Here is a 21,795-nt window from a genome sequence, read left to right as displayed (position 1 = left end):
ACGTGTACGGACTGTTTGCACTCCTCGCGAGATAAATTTGACTTTCTGTCTCACTGGTGTTTTTTGACTCTGTTTGTCTTGTTAAAAGTTTTAAGAATGTTTGGAGGAGAAAATACCCAACAGTATCTCACGTTCTTTAACGTCCCAATTAGTAAGACAAAAAAAAGTACTCATGATTGTAAGTGTGGGCAGCACGGTGGCTTAGTGGTTAGCACTGTTGCCTCACAGCGAGAAGGCCATGGGTTCAATTCCCGTCTGTGGCCTTTATGTGTGGAGTTTGCATGTTCTCCCCGTGTTTGCGTGTGTTTCCTCCAGGTGCTCCGGTTTCCTCCCACATCCAAAGACATGTGGGTTAGGTCGATTGGGATCTTTAAATTGTCCATAGGTGTGCGAGTGGGTGTGAATGTGTTTGTTTGTCTGTTTGTGGCTCTGCGACAGACTGGCGTCCTGTCCTGGGTGTACCCCGCCTCACGCTCCAGCACCCCGCGACCCTTGATTGGACTAAGCGGTTGAAGATGAGCGTGTGTGTGTGTGTGAGAGATTGTAAGTGTCTTTGCACACATGTGCTAATAATTAGTGATCTCTGATGTATTTTATTCCTTTCACTCTGAGCATTAGCAGGTGCATTTCCGGAAAACGTTTCACTCAGCAATTCTCTGCATTTTTCAGTGTGTGACGCACTTATAAGCAAAACAGAAACATCCCAGTGACTGACAGACAGTGGGAAACAAACCTGCTCCATCCAAAAACAAAGCTTCTGAGCTGCTGCTCGAACATGATGGCGCATATTTACAGAGAGGAGACGACACGCTTCATCCTAAAACTCTTAACTTTTCAGTGTCAGATTTTGGAACCTAAATTGTGGTGATGCGCTGTTTGTATGGATGCTGGTTACTGAAGCTGATGTGTACATGGACGCAGGACATCTGACACTGTTTTTAACAGACTGCCAGGACTTGGAGATGGATGTGTTACATTGGGAAAAAGTCAGAATACATTATTTCCAGGAGTTCATAGATGTTATTTTACGTGCCACAATCCACAGAGATGCAGAGCTGCAGGCAGCAATCACATGAAGTTTACAGTTGGAAATTAATCCACAACACAACGGTGAGTGTGGCATGTTCCCCTTTTGTGTTATGTGGCTAGATTTCTTTCTTGCTTGCTTTTTTTTTTGTTTTACTATGAGAGAGTGTAAATTTGGAGCTGGAATGTGTGTATGTGTGCTGCGAAGCTCGCTGTGTGTGTGTGTGTGTGTGTGTGTGTGTGTGTGTGTGTGTGTGTGTGTGTGTGTGTGTGTGTGTGTGTGTGTGTGTGTGTGTGTGTGTGTGTGCGCACACACGCTGCGCAGCTGACTTTTAGATTTTACTGATAACAACACTCATAATTAATAATGCACAAAACTGATCCTGGAGCAGAGATGGTTACTGACAGGCTGCATTTATGACTGCAGGTGCACATCAACCTTCTTGGAGCTGCAGCTTTTACCGTGACTCCATCAAAATTAACAGTTATCACTTTAAAATGAGTCATCATAACACGACATCACACTTATGTCAAATTTGGAATTAATCTGTGCCTCCATTCTTAATGTTAGCAGCTACATTCCACTGAAGCACATGCTGGGATGCTTCTAGCTGCAACGTCACATGTCAGAAACACCCGAGTACTCACGGGTACTTTGTTTTCAGACGTCTTCATAGCTGTTTGTTGCGAATGCCGTATACTTTTACTGAAGTGCACAAAGTAATCCCGGTGGATCATCGGATGGTCACTAACAGCCTAACTGTAAATTGTTATGATTTTGGTGTGACATGTCCTTTCATTTGTTGAGTTTACGGCTCCCTTCACACATAGTGCAAATATGTACAAAGCAGGGTGACACCCGTCGGAGCAGCTCGTATGAGTGAACCATGAAACATCGCGCTGATGCGCAGGCGTGCACGATCCCGGTGTGATGGTTCATGCACGCGAGAACACAGTGCCACCAGCTGCACGATGTGGTTACACAGAAACATCCCAGTGACTGACAGACAGAGGGAAATGAATGATGAGGTTACACATCGCGCAGCTGCAGTGAAAATAAAAACCTAAAAATTACATGCCACCCACAGGAATCGAACCCACACCAACAGCTCTGATTACCAGTCAGAAACTTTACCACTGAGCTACAATCGCTGTCCTGTAAAAGGTGCAGGAACCTGCCTCATATCAGGAAGGACGTGGACATATAAAAAATAAATAAATAAAACCTCACACCATATAAAACACCACATTTTATTGAATCCCTCTTATCAAGCGGACAATACAAATATGATCTGTTCCTCTGTAGATGACCCATGGTCACAGACATACAGTCATGAAATGACATGAATGATGAAGCATTTCGCTCTTCTCATGTCCACATCTACTGGTCCGATGCATCCAGCTGGCCAACACACGTGTCTTGTCTACGCTGCGCTGCAGTACTGACACCATGTCATGTGGAACAGAGCTCACCTGGGTGGTATGACAGTCAGATCACCCGTTGCGTGTTCTGATCTGATGGTCCGCTTCAACCTGGGAGCAGCCTGTCAATGTCCATGCCATGTGCACACTCGTTCGCTGCAGCCCATTGCCACAGCGATATATGTTTTCATTTATGTCCATGTAAGGACAGCAAGCAGATGCACGCGCATCACAGTGGGCAGATGTTAGTTTATGTATGTCCAAACACAGTACGTGTTGTCCAGCTGGGACATCCAGATCCACAGCTCCCCACAGCTGCTTCTATTGGCGGCCACACCTCCTCAGCGCACACACCAATGTGTCAGTGTGTGTGTTTGAAAAGCCACACTCGTGGGAAACAAATTTCACATCCAGCTTGACAGTGATTGTTTGCTGACTGTTGCCACACATTTTCTAAGTGCCATGGGAGCAGTGTTAGATGTTTGTGTGTGTCACCTGGAATTTGGCCAACACCTGCCGTGAGAGGGTTCGATGGGCTCCCACAGCGCATGCTTTGTCATTCAGCCGCTGGTGTGTGCAAATAGCTGTAGCAACAGGTGTACAAGGCAGCTACAGTTTTACACGTTTTGCACACGATCCCTGCTTCATGCGCACTTTATGCGGAAATCGACAAAATTTGCACTATGTGTGAAGGGACTCTACAGGATGATTTATTGGTTTTGAGCAGTGGTGGGCACAGATAACCAAAAAATTAATTTGATAACAGATAATCAGATAACTGAAAAGTTATCTTCGATAAAGATAAAACAATAAACCACCCAAAAATGTATCGGAAGTTACAGATAACCGATAACAGATAAATTCCAATATTATCTTTGCCACATTTACAACTACTAGCAAAACAAATTTAATAGCTTCTAATATTATTAAAAATAACAACAGACCCAAACAATAAGACCACACTTTTTTCTTTCAAAAGTCTGCCCCTGCTGGAAGCTCTTGTTTACTACAGCGCTCCGAGCACAGAGGCACCCCGAGACCCAAACAATGAGACCACACTTTTTTCTTTCAACAATCTGCCCCTGCTGGAAGCTCTTGTTTACTACAGCGCTCCGAGCACAGAGGTACCTCGAGACCCAAACAATGAGACCACACATTTTTCTTTCAACGTTCGGCCCCTGCTGGAAGCTCTTGTTTACTACAGCCCTGCCAACACAGAGACACCCTGAGAGCAGCCGTAAAGCCAGCTCTCTATCAATGACAAAGCTCTGGTCATGCAGAGGTCATTAAAAATAAAGTCATATTGAGTTATGGTGTTGATTTATAAATAACATTAATACCAATAGAATAACTCCATTAATGTCAATTCTGTCATTTGTACAAAGTTAAAATATAACATATATCTTTTAATGCACTAATTCTGACGTTTTGTAACAAAGAGACAGATCGCAAAGGATTCTGGGTAAACGTGCCTCTGCTAAACACTGATTGGTTCAGTCATTCATTATGTAAACCAACACGTTAATGTGACGTCTGTCGTGTGTTGGTGTTTAAATGTGCTTTTGTAAAATATTCCATTTTTTTATTTGTATAAACAGGCATTTTTACGGAGCCCTGGAAGTGTCATCGCAAAATTTTTTGCATGTGGAGAGAATGTGCACATGTTTGCGCACATTCTCTCCACATTCTCTCTTTACAACATTCATTTGATGTTGTAAAACGTGCTTTACAGTGTGCGAGATGATTTTTCATGCAGGAATTTTTTGGACCAAGTTTCAGGTTAATCGTGCGTCCTGCATCGTGTAGTGTTCATGGAGTATCAAGCTGCGGTCAACATCTGACGACCACCTCCTGATCGCCGATCGTATGGTCGAATGAGAATCAAACCTGTTTGATATATTATTGTGGTCGGCCGTCGTGAGGTTATCCAAGCAGCATCCAACCGTTCGCACTGTGCCTGTGCAAACACTGCAGAGCTGTCTTGTAATAATGTTATTATTATTATTATTATTATTATTTTGCAGTTGTTTTGTTTTTAAACTTCATTTGTAAAAAAAAAAAAAAAAGCCATTTGCAAAGCAAAAAAGTTGATTTGACAATCATCTGACATAACCGGGGTCAAAATAAATAGAACACTGCCATCTACTGGTTCCCAGACACTGCCATGAACACTACTGGCCAGTAGATGCTAAATGGCAGTAGAGGCTTTCAAAACAAATTCTAGATAATCCCTGTCTGCTCACATTTAAAATGCATGGAATTTAACAAACGCAATTAAAAAATCAACGTCTATAAACGCAGAGAATATATTCAAGAGAGTTTTAGGCACTAGAGTTTAATGCTGTTGTCTGTGGAGCCTGAACAGAGTGTCTGAAATGCATTTGTCCTGTCGTGACGTACTGAGATTATATCCTACCCAAAATGCACTGCGGGGCAGAGCATGTGCTCATAAAACCTTAAAAATTAGCACATTACTTTAAAACTAAAACATATCTGATATTTTTACTTTATGAAACTTCAGACATGACAGTAATTTTAAATAACTTGTCCAAAATTAGTTTGGTTAAAATTTGAACCATAAGTTAAAAATGTATGCCTCTGGATGACTTAGGTCATATTGCGAGCATATCGGTATGGTGTTAAAAGAAATGTTTTTTTTTCTTTTTCCTTTTGGGGCTGTTTTTCCTTTGTTTGCAGAGGATTGAGATGCTTTTTATACAAGCACTTCTCTTCTGTTTGCAAAGGTTATAACTATGCGTCTGTTACAAAACTTTTAACAGGTGGGTGCTGAACTAATTTTAAAAATGCTTGTCGCTGTTTAGCTTTGCTTATTTTGTTTATCGGTTTAAAAGTTATCGGATAAAAATTAATCGGAAGATAATTGGTCCGATAATGGTTTTTAAAGTTATCTAAAAAGATAATCCGATACTGAAAACATTATCTTCGCTAATTATCTGTTATCGGATTATTGGAAGTGTGCCCACCACTGGTTTTGAGATATTACAAAACAGAATACAGAATTGAATCGAGTCTTTACTGTCGATACATTGAAATTTGTCCTCTGCATTTAACTCATCCTATTTACAGTTAGACACAATCCAACCACTAGGAGCAGTGGGCTGCGACAGTCCGGCACCCGAGGACCAACTTCAGACATAGAGACGCTGCCTCGGTCAAGGGCAGAGAAAGGAGCAGACCCTAAAAAAGCGTGTTTTATTGACACAAACTGGCTGGGATGGAGTAATTCACTCAGTCCCACTGTGTTACCAGCGCAGGGGGGAAAAAAATCACATAACTGTCACCTCTGTGGCAGACGTAAATACAGTACAGGTGATCTTTCAGCTGCATCAGCTCTGTCACAACTCACAGTAAAGAGAGAAAGCGAGACTCAATCAGCCGGTGACAGTCAGAGAGTCACTCAGTGCTGCGTGCGGATGTACAGGAACCCGGAAGATGAGACGCGACTCTGACCTTCACAGCATCTACAGTCTTAATCTGTCCAAGGGCAGCTGCTATACATCTGTCAGAGTGAGGAACAAAGGGGGGGGGGACTGACGAGATCGAATGGTCGAACAAGTAGGTTTGACGACAACAAACACACACTTGCACACCTGATTCCACAGCCAGAACACACACACCAACACCAAAGGTCACCAGACAGCAGTGAAATACAGCCAAGCCAATTTATCTGTGTGTGTGTTCACACGCATTTGTCTGACCATTACGACCAATTCAGCAAGTAAGAGCACGCCCCATAGCTGGAGAGGCAACGACAGAAGGAAATTACACTGAGACCTCCTCCCGTTCAGTGCTGCTGCATTGTCTGCTTTTGTGTGTGTGTGTATATGAGTCAGATTGTAAATGTTCACGAGTTCTTCAGCTTTTACTGCCGTCAGGACACCAGCATCACATATCTTGGGTTTATTAGCTGCCGCCCACCTGATCAAAGTATCTGTGTGGACTCCAGCTGACAGGAATAGTCACCATAGCAACTGAGACCTGATTTACATGTTAATTAGGTCACGGGGTCAATGAGTGCAAAATCATTTTTTGGCCCATATAAGATGTTATTGTGTGTGCTGCTGCAGCCACACAAAATTAGACAAAACCTGCAGCAGACGCTGCAAGACACCCGCCAGGTACCACATGACCTCAGTAAGTAAGTGATGAAGTCATTCAGTGTTGACTTTTACCCGGAATATGTCATTTGGTTGAAAAATGCAAAATATTCCTATTCAAACAAAAAACAAGTAATATTTTAGGAGAGTTGGAAAGAAATGAACGATAATGTGCAGGCATGAACTCAAAATGTTAGTCAGTCAAAGCAAATCTGCCTTTATAGCTACATATTTGATTCATAATGTATCTGATATTGCATGGGATTGAACATTAATTTTGGATCAAAGCTCTGTTTTCTTCCCTGTTCTGCTGAGTTCTACACGTGAGTAAATACACCATTTAAATATGTATGGTGTATGATGTAACTTGCTATATAGTAATGTTCAAATTAGAAGCCCAGTATTGCTGTAAATATCTTAAACATACTGAACTTTTCCATTTATTTATTTATTTATTTTATTTTATTTTATGCTAGAGCTGCACAGTATTGGAAAAAATCAACATTGCAATTTTTTTTCTTTTTGCCGATAGTGATATATATTGTGATATACTGTAGGAATGTCTTGCAGGATAAACTGAACACACCTGAAAACATTGTAGGACATATGCCAGACCTGTATGTGGTGCTGTAACGCTTCCACAAAAATGGAGAAGAAGACATAAGCATGTACATAACCGGTGTAATATGGAGCTAATCAATGTATCAGCAGGTTAGGATGTTTCAAAGCAGCAAACTGAGTAAATAAAGTCTTTTAATCAGAACTGTTGGTCCTTTTCAGCCCACTTAAAACTGTTACCAACAGAAGATTCCCTTGTTTTGTCAGACGCCATTTGGAAATACTTTAATTCTTTATTGTGGAAAATGCTTATAAATAAATGCAACACTTTTAAAGAAGCCCCTCTGTGATATTATACGGTATTCTGAGAGTGTTTCTCAGTCTGAGCTGAAGGCCACCAAGATGAAAAAAATAACTTAACTTAACTTTAAAAGCTGAAAGTCCTTTCTGGAATTATTTTATTGGCATCAAAGCACTCCAACCGCCTTCTTTTTTTTTGTGATTGATGTGTGTAGCGTAGTGAGGGAGAAGGTGCATGTCACACACTCACATTACCAGGATCCTTTATTCAAGTAAATTCACATCTTCCACATCTTTTGATGGTTAGTCATGAAAAACAAATTGTATCCTTATCACTTGGCAATGATGCTGTCCCCAGTGGGGAGCAAAAAAACCACCAGATGCCATGTCATCATGCTGCACCACAGTAGTAAAACCGCAAAGAAGGTTCTTGGTATATCATGAAATATGTATTTGAAGGTAAGAAATGCTACTTTTGGCATATTCTAATTTATTATGGAAAATGAATCTCTGCATGAAACAAAGAATCGTAGGCAGGCATGGTGCCCAAGTGGTTAGTGCACTTGCTTTCGGTCCAGAGTTTTCCAGTTCAAACCGAACCCCTCCCCTGCCACATTTTTCCATGTAATGTGGAGTTGCGTCACGAAGATCGTCCGGCATACAACTTGTGCCAAATCAACATGCAAATCCAAGGTGGATCTACATGTGGCGCCCCCAAGTGAAAAACATGGGAGCAGCCGAAGGAACTTACTTTACTTGGCAATGTAAACCTGCATGCTTAATATCATTATGCAACATCATGAATCTTGCAAAGTAACAATTGCACAGATGCACATCGTGATGTGATGTTCAAACGATATATCATGCAGCCTTTTTTTTTTTGGCTCACTTTGTTCCTTCTCTAAAGTAGGGGTGCCCAAGTTCGGTCCTCGAGATCTACCTTCCTGACACTCTTAGTTGTCTCCCTGCTCCAACACACCTGAACCCAATGAAAGACTAGTTAGCAGGCTTTTAATGAGCCTTTCATTGGATTCAGGTGTGTTGGAGTAGGGAGACAACTAAGAGTGTCAGGAAGGTAGATCTTGAGGACCGAACTTGGGCACCCCTGAAGGAAAGGAGACTTTTAATAATCTGAACAGCTGTCATCAAGGAACTGGATCAACGTAGCTTATTTTCAAATAAGCTTCCCTTCTCCTCACCCTGGTCTCAGTATTTTAGTTAATCTCGCTCATGTGTTCTTGAGAATGGCAGCACTGGCAACAACACAAAAGAACAAAAAATCCCTAAAGAAAACACACCAACCACAAGCAACTAAGGTGCATCAACACTGCCGGTGAGTTTTTGCTTTTTATAATCTGTTTATGGGCGACGGGAGCTGCACAGCAGACAACAGGGATAAGTTTGAGGTTTGGAGGCTGCTAACCACAGCGCGCCTGCTGGTGAGCTATCATCTCCTCGTATGCCCCCGACTGAGCGCTTACTCTGCATGTGTCATAATGCACACGGTGTTATTGTGCTCACTGACTGAGCCACACCAACACACAGACCAACACTCATCCATGGACACAGATATTTACACATGCTTTCTGTCTTTCATCACCCTGGCAGAGAAATCAAGCGATACATCATTCAATGCACCGATTTCTCACACTCTTGTGTGTGATCCTCAGACCCTTCCAGAGGATCTAATTGGAATCCCTGGTGCTAAATCTGACAGGGACACAGTGTTAGTGTGTAACAAGTGATGGCAGTGGTGTGGTGGGCGGAAACATAGTGCCTGATTAACATAGTGCAATAAGTGCATAATTAGCCTTGCACAATCTGAGCACCCAAGCCCTCTCATGCGCCCATGTGTCCCCAGACTCACTGACTGCTCTGCAATATGTGCAATATCCAATAGGAAAACAGCTCTCACCTGCCATCTCTCTCGGCAGCTCCCCCTTCGATGACAGTCTTGACAAAGATGCCCAGTTTTTCCAGGCCGGCGTCAGCGCCCACGCCCATCCCTATGATACTGATTCCGAGGCCATCATCGTCTGGAAAGACAAAAAACATGCAGTTAAACAAGTGTGTGCAGTCTGCATGTATGGGCTGTAGTGCAGCAGCGTTAAGAGCTCCAAATTCCTATTTTGCCCCGAGTCTTGAATGCACCCGATCAATATGATGGCACCAAGCCCAAAGCTCCCAAGACTCCCAGGAAATAACGCAGGGATTTGGAGTGATGAGCACCCTCAGACAAGCACATAAGAACAATTGAGTGATAAAAGAAGAGAGAGAGGGAAGAAACAGTGAGCAAGCACAGTTCCTGTTTTCACAGAAGCAGGAACTGTAGAGAAAATGGGAAACTCCCTTCAATTGTAGGGGTGTCTGTCTCCACTGTGCATTAATTATTCACCGGTGGGTGATATTACATAACGCTGAGTGGCTAGTGGAATCCTACAATGAAAATGTGTTCTATTTTTGTTTCTTTGGAATAGTAGGCTCCAAAACAGGAAAACCTTTTAAAAAATGAAGTCCAAAAGGAGGCTGGGGATAGTGGCACAGCAAAACAAACAAACAAATAAACAAAAGGCACACGGTAGATACAGTGGTATTTAAAGTTTGAGCACCCCTGATGATTTCCATGATTTTCCTTTATAAGTCATTGGTTGTTTGGATCAGCAATTTCAGTTAAATATATCATATAACAGACAAACACAGTGATAATTGAGAAGTGAAATGAAGTTTATAGCATTTACAGAAAGTGTTCAATAATTCTTTAAACAAAATTAGGCAGGTGCATAAATTTGGGCACCCCAACAGAAAAAATACATCAATATTTAGTAGATCTTTCTTTTGCAGAAATAACAGCCTCTAAAAATTTCCTGTAGCTTCCAATGAGAGTCTGGATTCTGGTTGAAGGTATTTTGGACCATTCTTCTTTACAAAACATCTCAGGTTTGTTGGTTTCCGAGCATGGACAGCCCACTTAAAATCACACCACAGATTTTCAATAATATTCAGGTCTGGGGACTGAGATGGCCATTCCAGAATGTTGTACTTGTTCCTCTGCGTGAATGCCTTAGTAGATTTTGAGCAGTGTTTAGAGTCGTTGTCTTGTTGAAAGATCCAGCCCCAGCGCAACTTCTGATTCTTGAACATTGTTCTCAAGAATCTGCTGATACTGACTGGAATCCATGTAACCCCAACTTTAACAAGATTCCCAGTACCTGCACTGGCCACACAGCCCCACACCATGATGGAACCGCCTCCAAATTTTACTGGAGGTAGCAAGAGTTTTTCTTGGAATGCTGTGTTCTTTTTCTGCCATGCATACTACCCCTTGTTATCTCCAAATAACTCAATTTTAGTTTCATCAGTCCACAGCACTTTATTCCAAAATGAAGCTGGCTTATCAAAATGTGCTTCAGCATACCTCAAGCGACTCTGTTTGTGGTGTGTACGCAGAAAAGGCTTCCTCTGCATTACTCTCTCATCCAGCAACTCCTTGTGCAAAGTGTGCTGTATAGTTGAACGATGCACAGACACTATCTGCAGCAAAATCATGTTGTAGGTCTTTGGAGCAGGACTGTGGGTTGACTATGACTGTTTTCACCATCCTTCGCTTCAGCTTATCTGAGATATTTCTTGGCCTGCCACTTCAGGCCTTCTCTAGTACTGTGCCTGTGGTCTTCCATTTCCTCACTATGTTCCTCACAGTGGAAACTGACAGCTGAAATCTTTGAGATAGCTTTTTGTATCCTGCCCCTAAACCATGATGTTGAACAATCTTTGTTTTCAGGTCATTTGAAAGTTGTTTAGAGGCTCCCATGTTGCCACTCATTAGAAGAGATGCAAAGAGGGGAAACATTTGCAAATGGCCACCTTAAATACCCTTTCTCATGAGTGGATTCACCTGTGTAAGGAGGTCAAGGGTCAGTGAGCTTACCAAACCAATTTTGTGTTCCAGTAATTAGTGCTAAATGTATTCAAATCAATAAAACGACAAGGGTGCCCAAATTTATGCACCTGCTTAATTTTGATTAAATAATTATTGTACACTTTCTGTAAATACTAGAAACTTCATTTAACTTCTCAAATATCACTGTGTTTGTCTGCTATATGATAGGGGGTGGTAGCCAAGTGGTTAATGCACTTGATTTCCGTGCGGAAGGTTCCCAGTTTGAATCCCACCCTACCCTACCACATTTCTCCATGTAATGTGGAGTTGCGTCAGGAAGGGCATCCGGCATAAAACTTGTGCCAATTCAACATGCAGATCCACCTTGGATTTGCTGTGGCAACCCCGAGTACAAAAAACAAGGGAGCAGCCGAAGGGACTTACTTACTGTCTGCTATATGATAACTGAAATTTCTGATCCAGACAACCAATGATTTATAAAGGAAAATCACGAAAATTATCAGGGGTGCCCAAACATTTGCATACAACTGTACTGTAACAGCACTAAATTATATCATGCCATGGTAGGTGCCTAGACGTCAGCACAACCCAGTCCATATTTTTTAATGTTTTGTTGTTATATCTTATTTCCTCCAAGGCAATTGTAGATGTCATCAGAAATGTTGCCATGTGCATTCTCATCCCCAGATTGCCCATATGGGATTCAATTTAGTTTATTTACTATTCATACAACACCAAATCATAACATAAGCCACCCCATGGTACTTCACATGAAAAAGGTTTACATCTTAATTAGTTTGCATGAGATGAGAAAACAAGAGCAATCTGAGATTTCTGACGTCCCCCAATCCAGATCAGGATCGCCTCCAAAATTCAAGGGAGTCTTCCATGGCCTAATATCTATCTGAGGTGTAAATTTGGTGAGAATCCGTGAAGTAGTTTTGACGTAATCCTTCAAAGCCTATATAAAGTGAAATCTTGAACCAGAATCTGGATCCGGATCAGCTCCAAGATTTAATGGAGTCTTCCATGGTTTAAAATCTAACTGTGGTGGAAATGTGGTCAAAATCTGTGCAGTAGTTTTGACATAATCATACTAACAGACAGATAAATAAATAAATGCAGATGATTTTATTACATTATTGGCAGATGTAATAAAGTGTTGATTTTTGCAATTAATAAAGGAAAAACACTTCCTGATGGTTTAAGCGGGCTGTTATGACCTTTGACATTCTCGGCTGTGGAGCAGGGCGGTGACTTGAGGTTGGTCCAAGCCCATAATTAGTCAGAATAAATTTGCTCACCCTACTGGAGTATATTCTTGGATTTTTTTTTTTTTCCCACCTTTCTCCAGCTCCACAGGGAAAAGCTCCAGCTTCTCTACTCTCTTCTCCAGCTCATACTCTGCAGACGAGGCCACGGGATCAACCTCCTCGTTACGGCGGTCATAGTCCTCGTTGGAGTAGGTGTTGAACACCTGGAGAGGAAGCATATGGAATTTTAATAGAAGAGAAATGGGCACATATGATCACACATATTAGAGAAACAGAGAAAGATGAATGCTCCTGTTATGCCAGCAGTAGGACTGTGAGTGCTTACTAAAGTCAGGAGTTGCTTCCAAAGGCTTGAACAGAAGAACAGGTTTTGCTTAGCATAAATAAAGGTTAGGAAACCACCCTGGAAAATTATTACCTCTTGAAAAGATAATATCTCCAGCCTCCAGCGGGTATCAAACCAAGTAACAGTCTGTGCTCGTCTGTGCTCAAGTCTGCAGCCAGCCTCTGCAATGTGCAGCACCTGCAGCTGCGGGATCTGGTTGTCTTGACAACAGGTTTGTCTTCACAACAACGACGTGTGTGCACATGCATACGTAAATGGTTAAAGTAGTTGATAAAACGTTCTTGTCGCTATTGTTTCTGTTAGTGCAGCGGATAACTAAAAAAAATGCTTCAAATGATGATGCAAGCACCAAATTTGGCACACATACTCCTTATGCCGCGTTCACACTGGGCGCGACACGAGCGACTGCAGCCACAGGTTGCCATGTAATCCCTATGTAAGGACGTGTTTTGGCGCCAAACCGCGCAGCACGACGCGATCGACGTGAGTGAAGCGATTTTGAGCGTTTTGCGCATCTGTGGCGCGATATTGCGTCGCATCACGTCGCGTTGCCCTCCTCCCCAAGTTCAAAAATCTGAACTTTTTTGTCTCGTCGCGCCGCGATGACCAATCAGGGACTGAATATGTAGTGACATGGAGATGTCTGGAGTTTGACTGAAGATGTGAACATGTCCTGTATCTGGTAGCAGCCTGTGAGCAGGACTTATGTCTCTTTTGTCCTTTATTTCACAATCATGACAGAGATTTTGGAGCAAATAGCAGCACCACAGCAGGGGGGAGCGGAGTTTCTTTTTATTTTTATTTTACGTGCGCGAATCGTCCTGGAGATTATTTTACTTATTAACTACACAGCTGTATAATAAAGCAAATGGTGACTGGTTTCTAAACACAATTATGACAGAGTTTTTTGGGGGAAGAGCCAGCTGCAGCAAGCAGCGGAGTTTCTTTTTTTTTTTTTTTTTTTATTATTTACATGTGCGCGCGAACGGGACAGTTGATCCTCAAACTGGGTCCTGCAGAGGTGGAAGGACCGCTGAAAGCGGCCGTCACCCAGACACAGCTCCTGCAGCAAATAATGATACTCTCTGTATTGGGAGCTTTTCACAACAACTCTCTCCGTGTGATCAAGGTCCGTCATGTTAACTTGACTGACAACCGGAGCCAGTGAGCGGAATGGAAGCTCCTCCTATTTGATGACGCACCGGGGCGAATTTTCGCAGCGAAAGTCCACCCAAGCAGAGCGACACACCGGGCGAAGGAGGCGCGTCCATCGCCTGGCGACCCACGCAAATTTGTAGCGTCTGATCGCGCCCGGTGTGAACGCGGCTTTAGACATTACTCTTTTAAAAATGCTGGGTACCCACGTGAACTTTCAATAGGCGGCCAAGAAGGGGTCAATTGAAGTATTACACAGGGGTCAAAATTTAAAAATGCTCCAATCATATTGAAAGGTATTCCATATTATTTGTCTGATCATAAAGATTCCAAAAAGGTATAGTTTGGACTATCTGTGAATGAATGTTATGGAGTTATGGGGTAAAAACAGCAAGAACAGTGACAAAGGTCAATTTCAGTTTTTACAGGGGTCAAAAGTTAAAGTTGCTCCAATTTTGGTAAAACGTTGTGCAAATTACTGGTTGAGCTAATAGGATTAATAAATGGAATAGTTTTGACTGTGTTGCGTGCTTGGTTTGCAAAGTAAAGGTTAAACAATATCAGCATCCATTGGATTCTATGACATGTGACATATGCTACCCTGTAACATGATAACTAAGCATGATACATGATGCAAACTATTCCTTTTAAAAACCATATTCACCCAACTAATAATTCGCATCACTTTTTACCAAAATTGGAGCAACTTTAACTTTTGACCCCTGTACAAATTGAAACTGACCAGTGTCACTGTTCTTGCTGTTTTTACCCCATAACTCCGGAACATTCATTCACAGATAGTCCAAACTATACCTTTTTGGAATCTTTATGATCAGACAAATAATATGGACTACCTTTCAATATGACTGGAGCATTTTTAAATTTTAACCCCTGTGTAATACTTCAATTGACCCCTTCTTGGCCGCCTATTGAAAGTTCACGTGGGTACCCAGCATTTTTAAAAGAGTAATGTCTAAGGAGTATGTGTGCCAAATTTGGTGCTTGCATCACCATTTGAAGGATCCCTCAGTAAATATTCACTTATCTGCTGCACTATGTATGAAAACGTTGATTTTCGTCCCACACATGGACGAGTCACGTTCAGCTCGTCTGAGCTTTAGTTATTGATCCATTCAGATATCGACAACGTTCCTGCAAGACGTCGGACTTGGGAGGTTGGTTGAAGTTGGTCAACAATCAAACGGAACGCTGATGGTATGAGAACTACGCAAACGATGAGGAACCATCAGCACAGAAAGCAAATCGGAAAATGGATGAATTGATGTGGTCGGGATTCGTTCACATTTTTCAACAGTTTGACAATTGTGGCAAAGCACCAGCTACAGGAACGAAGCTGGACGACGATTAAACGATGTCTCCAAAAGTCAATGTAAGTCCAGATTTCTTGTTTCATTTTGGCGCCATTAGTGCCGTGTGACCGGGGCTTAAGGTTTGGCACAACAAGCACATCTCCACTGTTTTTACCTGAGGCCATCAAATATGGCCATCGGGTATTGCGAAGGCTTTTCGTCCATCCATCCGTCCGTCTGTCTGTGCTCAGCATAGGTCCAGGCCTATTACTGCCAGGGTCTTCAAATTGACAGGGAACATTCTTGGGACACAGACCTTGGACAAATTCAAAGATGGCTAACCTTGACCTACACTCAACAAAAATATAAACGCAACACTTTTGGTTTTGCTCCCATTTTGTATGAGATGAACTCAAAGATCTAAAACTTTTTCCACATACACAATATCACCATTTCCCTCAAATATTGTTCACAAACCAGTCTAAATCTGTGATAGTGAGCACTTCTCCTTTGCTGAGATAATCCATCCCACCTCACAAAATGGGAGCAAAACCAAAAGTGTTGCGTTTATATTTTTGTTGAGTATATTTGAAGAGGTATTTTAAAGGGTTAAAAAGTCACATTCTGTACCTAATTTTATGGTATGATCTCATGGATGTTAGCGTGGTGACGCCACCTCTTGGTGTCGCTAGATGCTAACTTTGCTTTGTTTTTGGCTAAAAATAACACGTTTCCCATATATTATGTAAAGGCTAGCAAGAAATAAACACTTCTAAAATTGAAAACGCTGTTTTTGTGACATGGTAACACCTCTGGAAGGAGTTACAAAACATTTAGCGGATGTTAGCGTGGTGACGTCACTTCCTGCTTTTGCTAGCTGCTAACTTTGCTTCATTTTTGGCTAGAAATAACACCTTTCTCGTATATTATGTAAAAGCTACAGAGAAATAAACACTTCTAAAACTGAAAATGCTCTTTTTGGAACCTAATAACACCTCTGAACTGATTTACAAAACAATGCGTGGACGTTAGCATGTACACTAACTAGGGCTGTGCAATTAACCGAATTTTGATCGCGATATCGATATTTGTATCAAACGATCTCCAAATTCGTATAATCGAGTGAAACGATTTAAGGGCCTTTCATCAGGCCAATCCGTCAATGTGTCCCAAGACGCAAGACATCAGACGTGTTGCTTCGGAAGCGGCAAGGGGGTGGGATTGCTACGTCACACTCTGGCTGTTTCCACAACCTGAAAAAATTTCAGTGATCGCCTTCTTGAATTTGCGTCACCTGAACCACAAAAAAGCTTTAAAAAACAGCTGTAGAACGATTCTCCCATCACCCTGCTGGGAGAAGGTTTATTTCAGCTACTTTTTGGAGTGACGCCGACCGAGGAAGGACTGACAACTTGGTGGGATATCGATCGAACCGCGACAGCGAGCCAATCCGCACGGAGAAGCCGGCCTTCAGGCATCATTCCTGGGCAGAGCGAGGCAGGCAGCCGGGGTGATGGAGCAAACCTACTCAGTCCGAAATCTCCCACTTTTTGGATATATGCGAAGTCCCAGTTTGCCCAACAGAGTTTAGTTCTGCAGCTTTATCAAGGTGAGAATAACGTAAAAATAAAATGTGACGTTTACTGAACTGCTGTGAAGGTTTAATGATCGGCTAATGTTAGCTTAGCCTTTTAGCACAGTTGATCTGAGTGAACGCTTTAATTTGTAAATGGTTCAGTCTTTTTTATTTTTACCAAATAAAGCTACAGCTTTTTTCAGACACCACAAAAGCTTAACTTTAAATAACTTATTTTTTCGGGTGTTTTTTCCATCGTTTTTCCCCGTTTTTTCCCCTTTTTTATATATATAAACTGTTTAGTGTTTCTTTATATTTAAAGAAATATTTTTATTTGTCCTAATCAGGAACATTTTGAACATTTTCTATGCAGACAACCAAACTTCCATTGATGAGCTGAACACCACGTCCAGTTGAAAGAAAACATCTCTGCTCTTCAAAATAGGACAAAAGTGTCTTCAGCAACACCACCAGATGTTTTATACAGGTAAGGTACAGTACATTTTCAATTTGGAGGTTTTGCGCACATTGTCTATAACTATTTTTTTTTTAGAGTGAGAGAAATGCTGAATAAATGCATTGTGTAACTAAAAAAAAAAATCATTTAAATAATCGTGATTTCAGTATTTACCTAAATAATCGTGATACTGATTTTTTCCATAATCGAGCAGCCCTAACACTAACTTCCACTAACTCAAAGATGTCCTATGAGTTAAATTTGTTTCATTAATACCTGCAAATGCACAGAGGGTGACCTTCAAATATTCTTTGATTTGCACAACTTCCATTCTTGTCAAATCAATCAATCAACTTTTTTCTTATATAGCGCCAAATCACAACAAACAGTTGCCCCAAGGCGCTCTATATTGTAAGGCAAGGCCATACAATAATTATGAAAAACCCCAACGGTCAAAACGACCCCCTATGAGCAAGCACTTGGCTACAGTGGGAAGGAAAAACTCCCTTTTAACAGGAAGAAACCTCCAGCAGAACCAGGCTCAGGGAGGGGCAGTCTTCTGCTGAGACTGGTTGGGGCTGAGGGAAAGAACCAGGAAAAAGACATGCTGTGAAGGGGGGCAGAGATCGATCACTAATGATTAAATGCAGAGTGATGCATACGGAGCAAAAAGAGAAAGAAACAGTGCATCATGGGAACCCCCCCACAGTCTACGTCTAAAGCAGCATAACCAAGGGATGGTCCAGGGTCACCTAATCCAGCCCTAACTATAAGCCTTAGCGAAAAGGAAAGTTTTAAGCCTAATCTTAAAAGTAGAGAGGGTATCTGTCTCCCTGATCTGAATTGGGAGCTGGTTCCACAGGAGAGGAGCCTGAAAGCTGAAGGCTCTGCCTCCCATTCTACTCTTACAAACCCTAGGAACTACAAGTAAGCCTGCAGTCTGAGAGCGAAGCGCTCTAATGGGGTAATATGGTACTACGAGGTCCCTAAGATAAGATGGGACCTGATTATTCAAAACCTTATAAGTAAGAAGAAGAATTTTAAATTCTATTCTAGAATTAACAGGAAGCCAATGAAGAGAGGCCAACACACACAAGGCACACACAAGGCCTCCTGCAGATGCCATTAAATCATAAGTATTGTTTCTGATTGATTGATAGAGGGGCTTTATTGAACATGAACAAATAATTGTATGTAAGACAACAGGATCTTAACAATTAATTAAACAACTGCAAATTATAAAGAACACATTGTTCATATGGCCGAGGGTATTTTAGCATTGCGTTATTTTTTTCAACTCCATTGTGGTGTTGTAAAGATGCAAAATTATAAAAAAGTGTGCCCCTGTTGTGAGCCTGACTGTAACATTTACCATAAATCAGCCCATTATCCAACAACAGACAGTGACACAGAAGCACAGTGCTGCATTTCTTCTCCTGTAAGCTGCAATAGCCTCACAGGAAACGTTCCTTCAATGTAAGAGTCACCTGTCACTTCATATCCCAGCTGCCCGCTCTCGCTGTAACAAGGGGAGGAGTGGATATCTGTGCAAGAGCTGATGGGAACAGGCACGCACTTGTCACATCTGTAGTGCAGTGTGCAGTGAACGATGGCTGCCGGAGCTGAATAAATGCGCCCGTGGACTATGCATAGTGTTTATGCATGCTCATAAACATGATGCTGAGGCCATATGCAAAGAAAGATTATGACATAAGCTTCACCTTGGCTGCATCTTGCTTTCTTTTTGTTAGACAAACACCTGCATGTCCCCCACATGCTGCATCTGCTACTACAAGCGACATTTGCCACATGTTGGTCTTTGTATCGTCCCTCACAAGCAAAAATTTAATGGTAAAGACATCACATTTAGCTTAATGACGTCAATCCATCAGTGGTAACGCTGCTCGCTACTCTCATGTGGCCCAGAACTGCAGTCACGCACTGTAACACTTCCAATGAGCACACAGATTAATCATGACCACAAACAATCTCATCACAACATCCCTGCTGTAGTGTCACTGAGCAAGAGAGCGAATGCCCGAGAGCTTGTGCCGAAATGGAAACGAGTGTCAGTGCTGCGTGGTTATGGCAAATTCATCTAATGAGCAATGAGGGATTCATCTATCAATATTTTAGCAGAGTTGGAAAGAAATTAACGATAATGTGCAGGCATGAACTCAAAATATTAAAGTCAGTCAAAGCAAATCTGCCTTTATAGCTATATATTTAATTCATAATGTAGCTGATATGGCATGGGATCAAACACCCATAAAAAGAACACATTCATGAAGATACAGTGAATAAGTAAGTGGTGCTCTGTTTGATGGTGTGCTCTTGGGGGAGCATGGTGCACCACGATATGGATCCTGCAATACTGTCAAAACCGTGAGAAATGGGACTTGTGGGAAGACACCTGCCAGGCCAGAAGAAACAAAAAAAACTGATGCCAACAAAATAACAAAAACATTATAGGAAATATCCATTAATTTGGAAACCAAAACAATAAAATCACCCTTTTAAATGCTTATTTTATAGCTGTAACTTGCTATAAAGTAATTTTTATACATATTTTAACAGTCTTGGAAATATTGTTAAGCTGTGATTGTGTTGTGTGAACCAGCAGGCTTTTGGACTGCCTGTTCACTCATGTACACTATAATGATTGCTAATTTAATGATTGCTAATTTAACACACCTGTGGATATGTTAAAGGTGAAACTGTAAAGTTTTTCATCCAGATCCTAACTTTAAAGGAGCAGGCTTGAAAGTGAAAATAGTCCTGCTTAAACTCATGCCCAAAAAGATAATTAAAGGGGTCATATATTACATGTAATGTCATGATATATTACCATTACAGTCCAAAAAGATAAATTACCCTGATATTAATTTTAGGTCATATCACCCACCCCCAATGTGCATGTACGAGGGGATGTCAAAAAAATTTTGAACCTTGCACATTTTTCCCAGTCGGATATTACAATGCATCACATCTGATCTACATCAATGCCATAGCTACTCATTTCATGTAGGATCATATTGCGCACTTCAACTGTTGAGTCATAACACTGTGTGGAAGAGACATACCCTCCAATGTCAGTCGTGGCATTCTGCTTCACCAGGACAACGCACCAGTCTACACCAGCTGGACTGCCATGGATGCTGTGCGCGAGTGTGACTATGAATGTCTTCCTCACCCACCCTATTCTCCAGACCTAGCCCCTAGCGACTTCCACCTTTTTCCCAGGCTGAAAAAATACATTCAGGGTCAGAGATTTGAGGATGACGATGAGCTGACTGCTGCAGTGGAGGGCTGGTTGGGGGATCAAGATGTTGAGTTCTATCGATGATGCCCCTGTGTTAAAGGTTTTATTCCTTTCTGCATGTGTGCCTTTGTGAGTTCTATCCATGACCTTTGTCAATCATTCAGTGTGATCAACAGCCTAACACACACACACACACACACATGCAGGAACTCGCATCCAGACATACTCACACTGACAAGATATCAATTATAAAAAAACGCCAAAGCCACACGTCAGCATATAGCTACGCAAACACTCCTCCATGCAGGCGCACACACTTGCACAGACGTGCACAGACGTGTTGCTGATCAATGCTAACACCAGCACTTGCGCGTCTTGGACGACTTGGGTGTGATGTTGGCATTGGCAGTCAGTGCACTCTCTAATAGTCTCTCTCAGTCACTGTGTACTATCTGCAAACACATTAGCGAGAGAGCGAGAGAGAGAGAGAGAGAGAGAGGAGGTATGAAGAGAAATGAGGACAGATGAGGGCAGATCGGTGCAAAAAGCCAAGTGGAGAATGAAAGGAGGTGGGGCAGTGATGGAGAAAGACAAGAAAAGGGCAGTGGATTCAAAAATATCTGCGACAAATAAAGTGAAAAAGCAAGTGAGCGACACGGAGGGTGAGAGAGTGAAAAGACAAATGAAACATCATGCACAAGGGAAATAGGAAGAGGAAGGCAGAAAGTTGGTGAAAGAGAAGCAGACAAAGAGTGACAGATAAGGAATCTTGAATGTTTTGGGCACTGTAACCAGGGACTACACATTTGCACATTATCTGACGACCGCCTAACTGAAGAGGAAAAACAATGTTCATTCTGTGTGGTGAATATCAAGTCAAAATAATAAGAAAACAAAAAACACAACAGAGAAATATGGCACCTGGACGATTCCGGTGCTTCATCAACAACAGGTAATTTTTCAAATTCGCTTGACGTCATCATGTGACATCACTGACCTCAGAGGTCTCATGCACTTGTCAGGAGAGCATACGTCTGTGCAGAAAATCGCTTTTCGATATTTCATGTAACTCCTGAGAAATGGTCATTAA

At 41.9% G+C, this 21,795-nt stretch overlaps 1 protein-coding gene across 2 annotated transcripts in view; it reads right to left on the bottom strand.

Moving 5' to 3' along the window:
- Nucleotides 1–21,795, bottom strand: part of ppp1r9a (protein phosphatase 1, regulatory subunit 9A) — a 139,200-nt gene that overhangs the window by 68,687 nt on the left and 48,718 nt on the right. For both annotated transcript variants that reach the window (XM_034160178.1, XM_034160179.1), the window contains exons 3-4: nucleotides 12,670–12,802; nucleotides 9,340–9,460 (exon numbers count right to left, since the gene is read on the bottom strand). In XM_034160178.1, the coding sequence (XP_034016069.1) occupies nucleotides 9,340–9,460; nucleotides 12,670–12,802 (254 nt within the window). The remainder of the gene's footprint in view (nucleotides 1–9,339; nucleotides 9,461–12,669; nucleotides 12,803–21,795) is intronic.

This window comes from Thalassophryne amazonica, chromosome 20 (genome assembly GCF_902500255.1).
Source record: "Thalassophryne amazonica chromosome 20, fThaAma1.1, whole genome shotgun sequence".
Taxonomy (NCBI): Eukaryota; Metazoa; Chordata; class Actinopteri; order Batrachoidiformes; family Batrachoididae; genus Thalassophryne; species Thalassophryne amazonica.
Note: the sequence above shows the minus strand (reverse complement) of the source record. Positions and strands in the feature narration are given on the sequence as shown.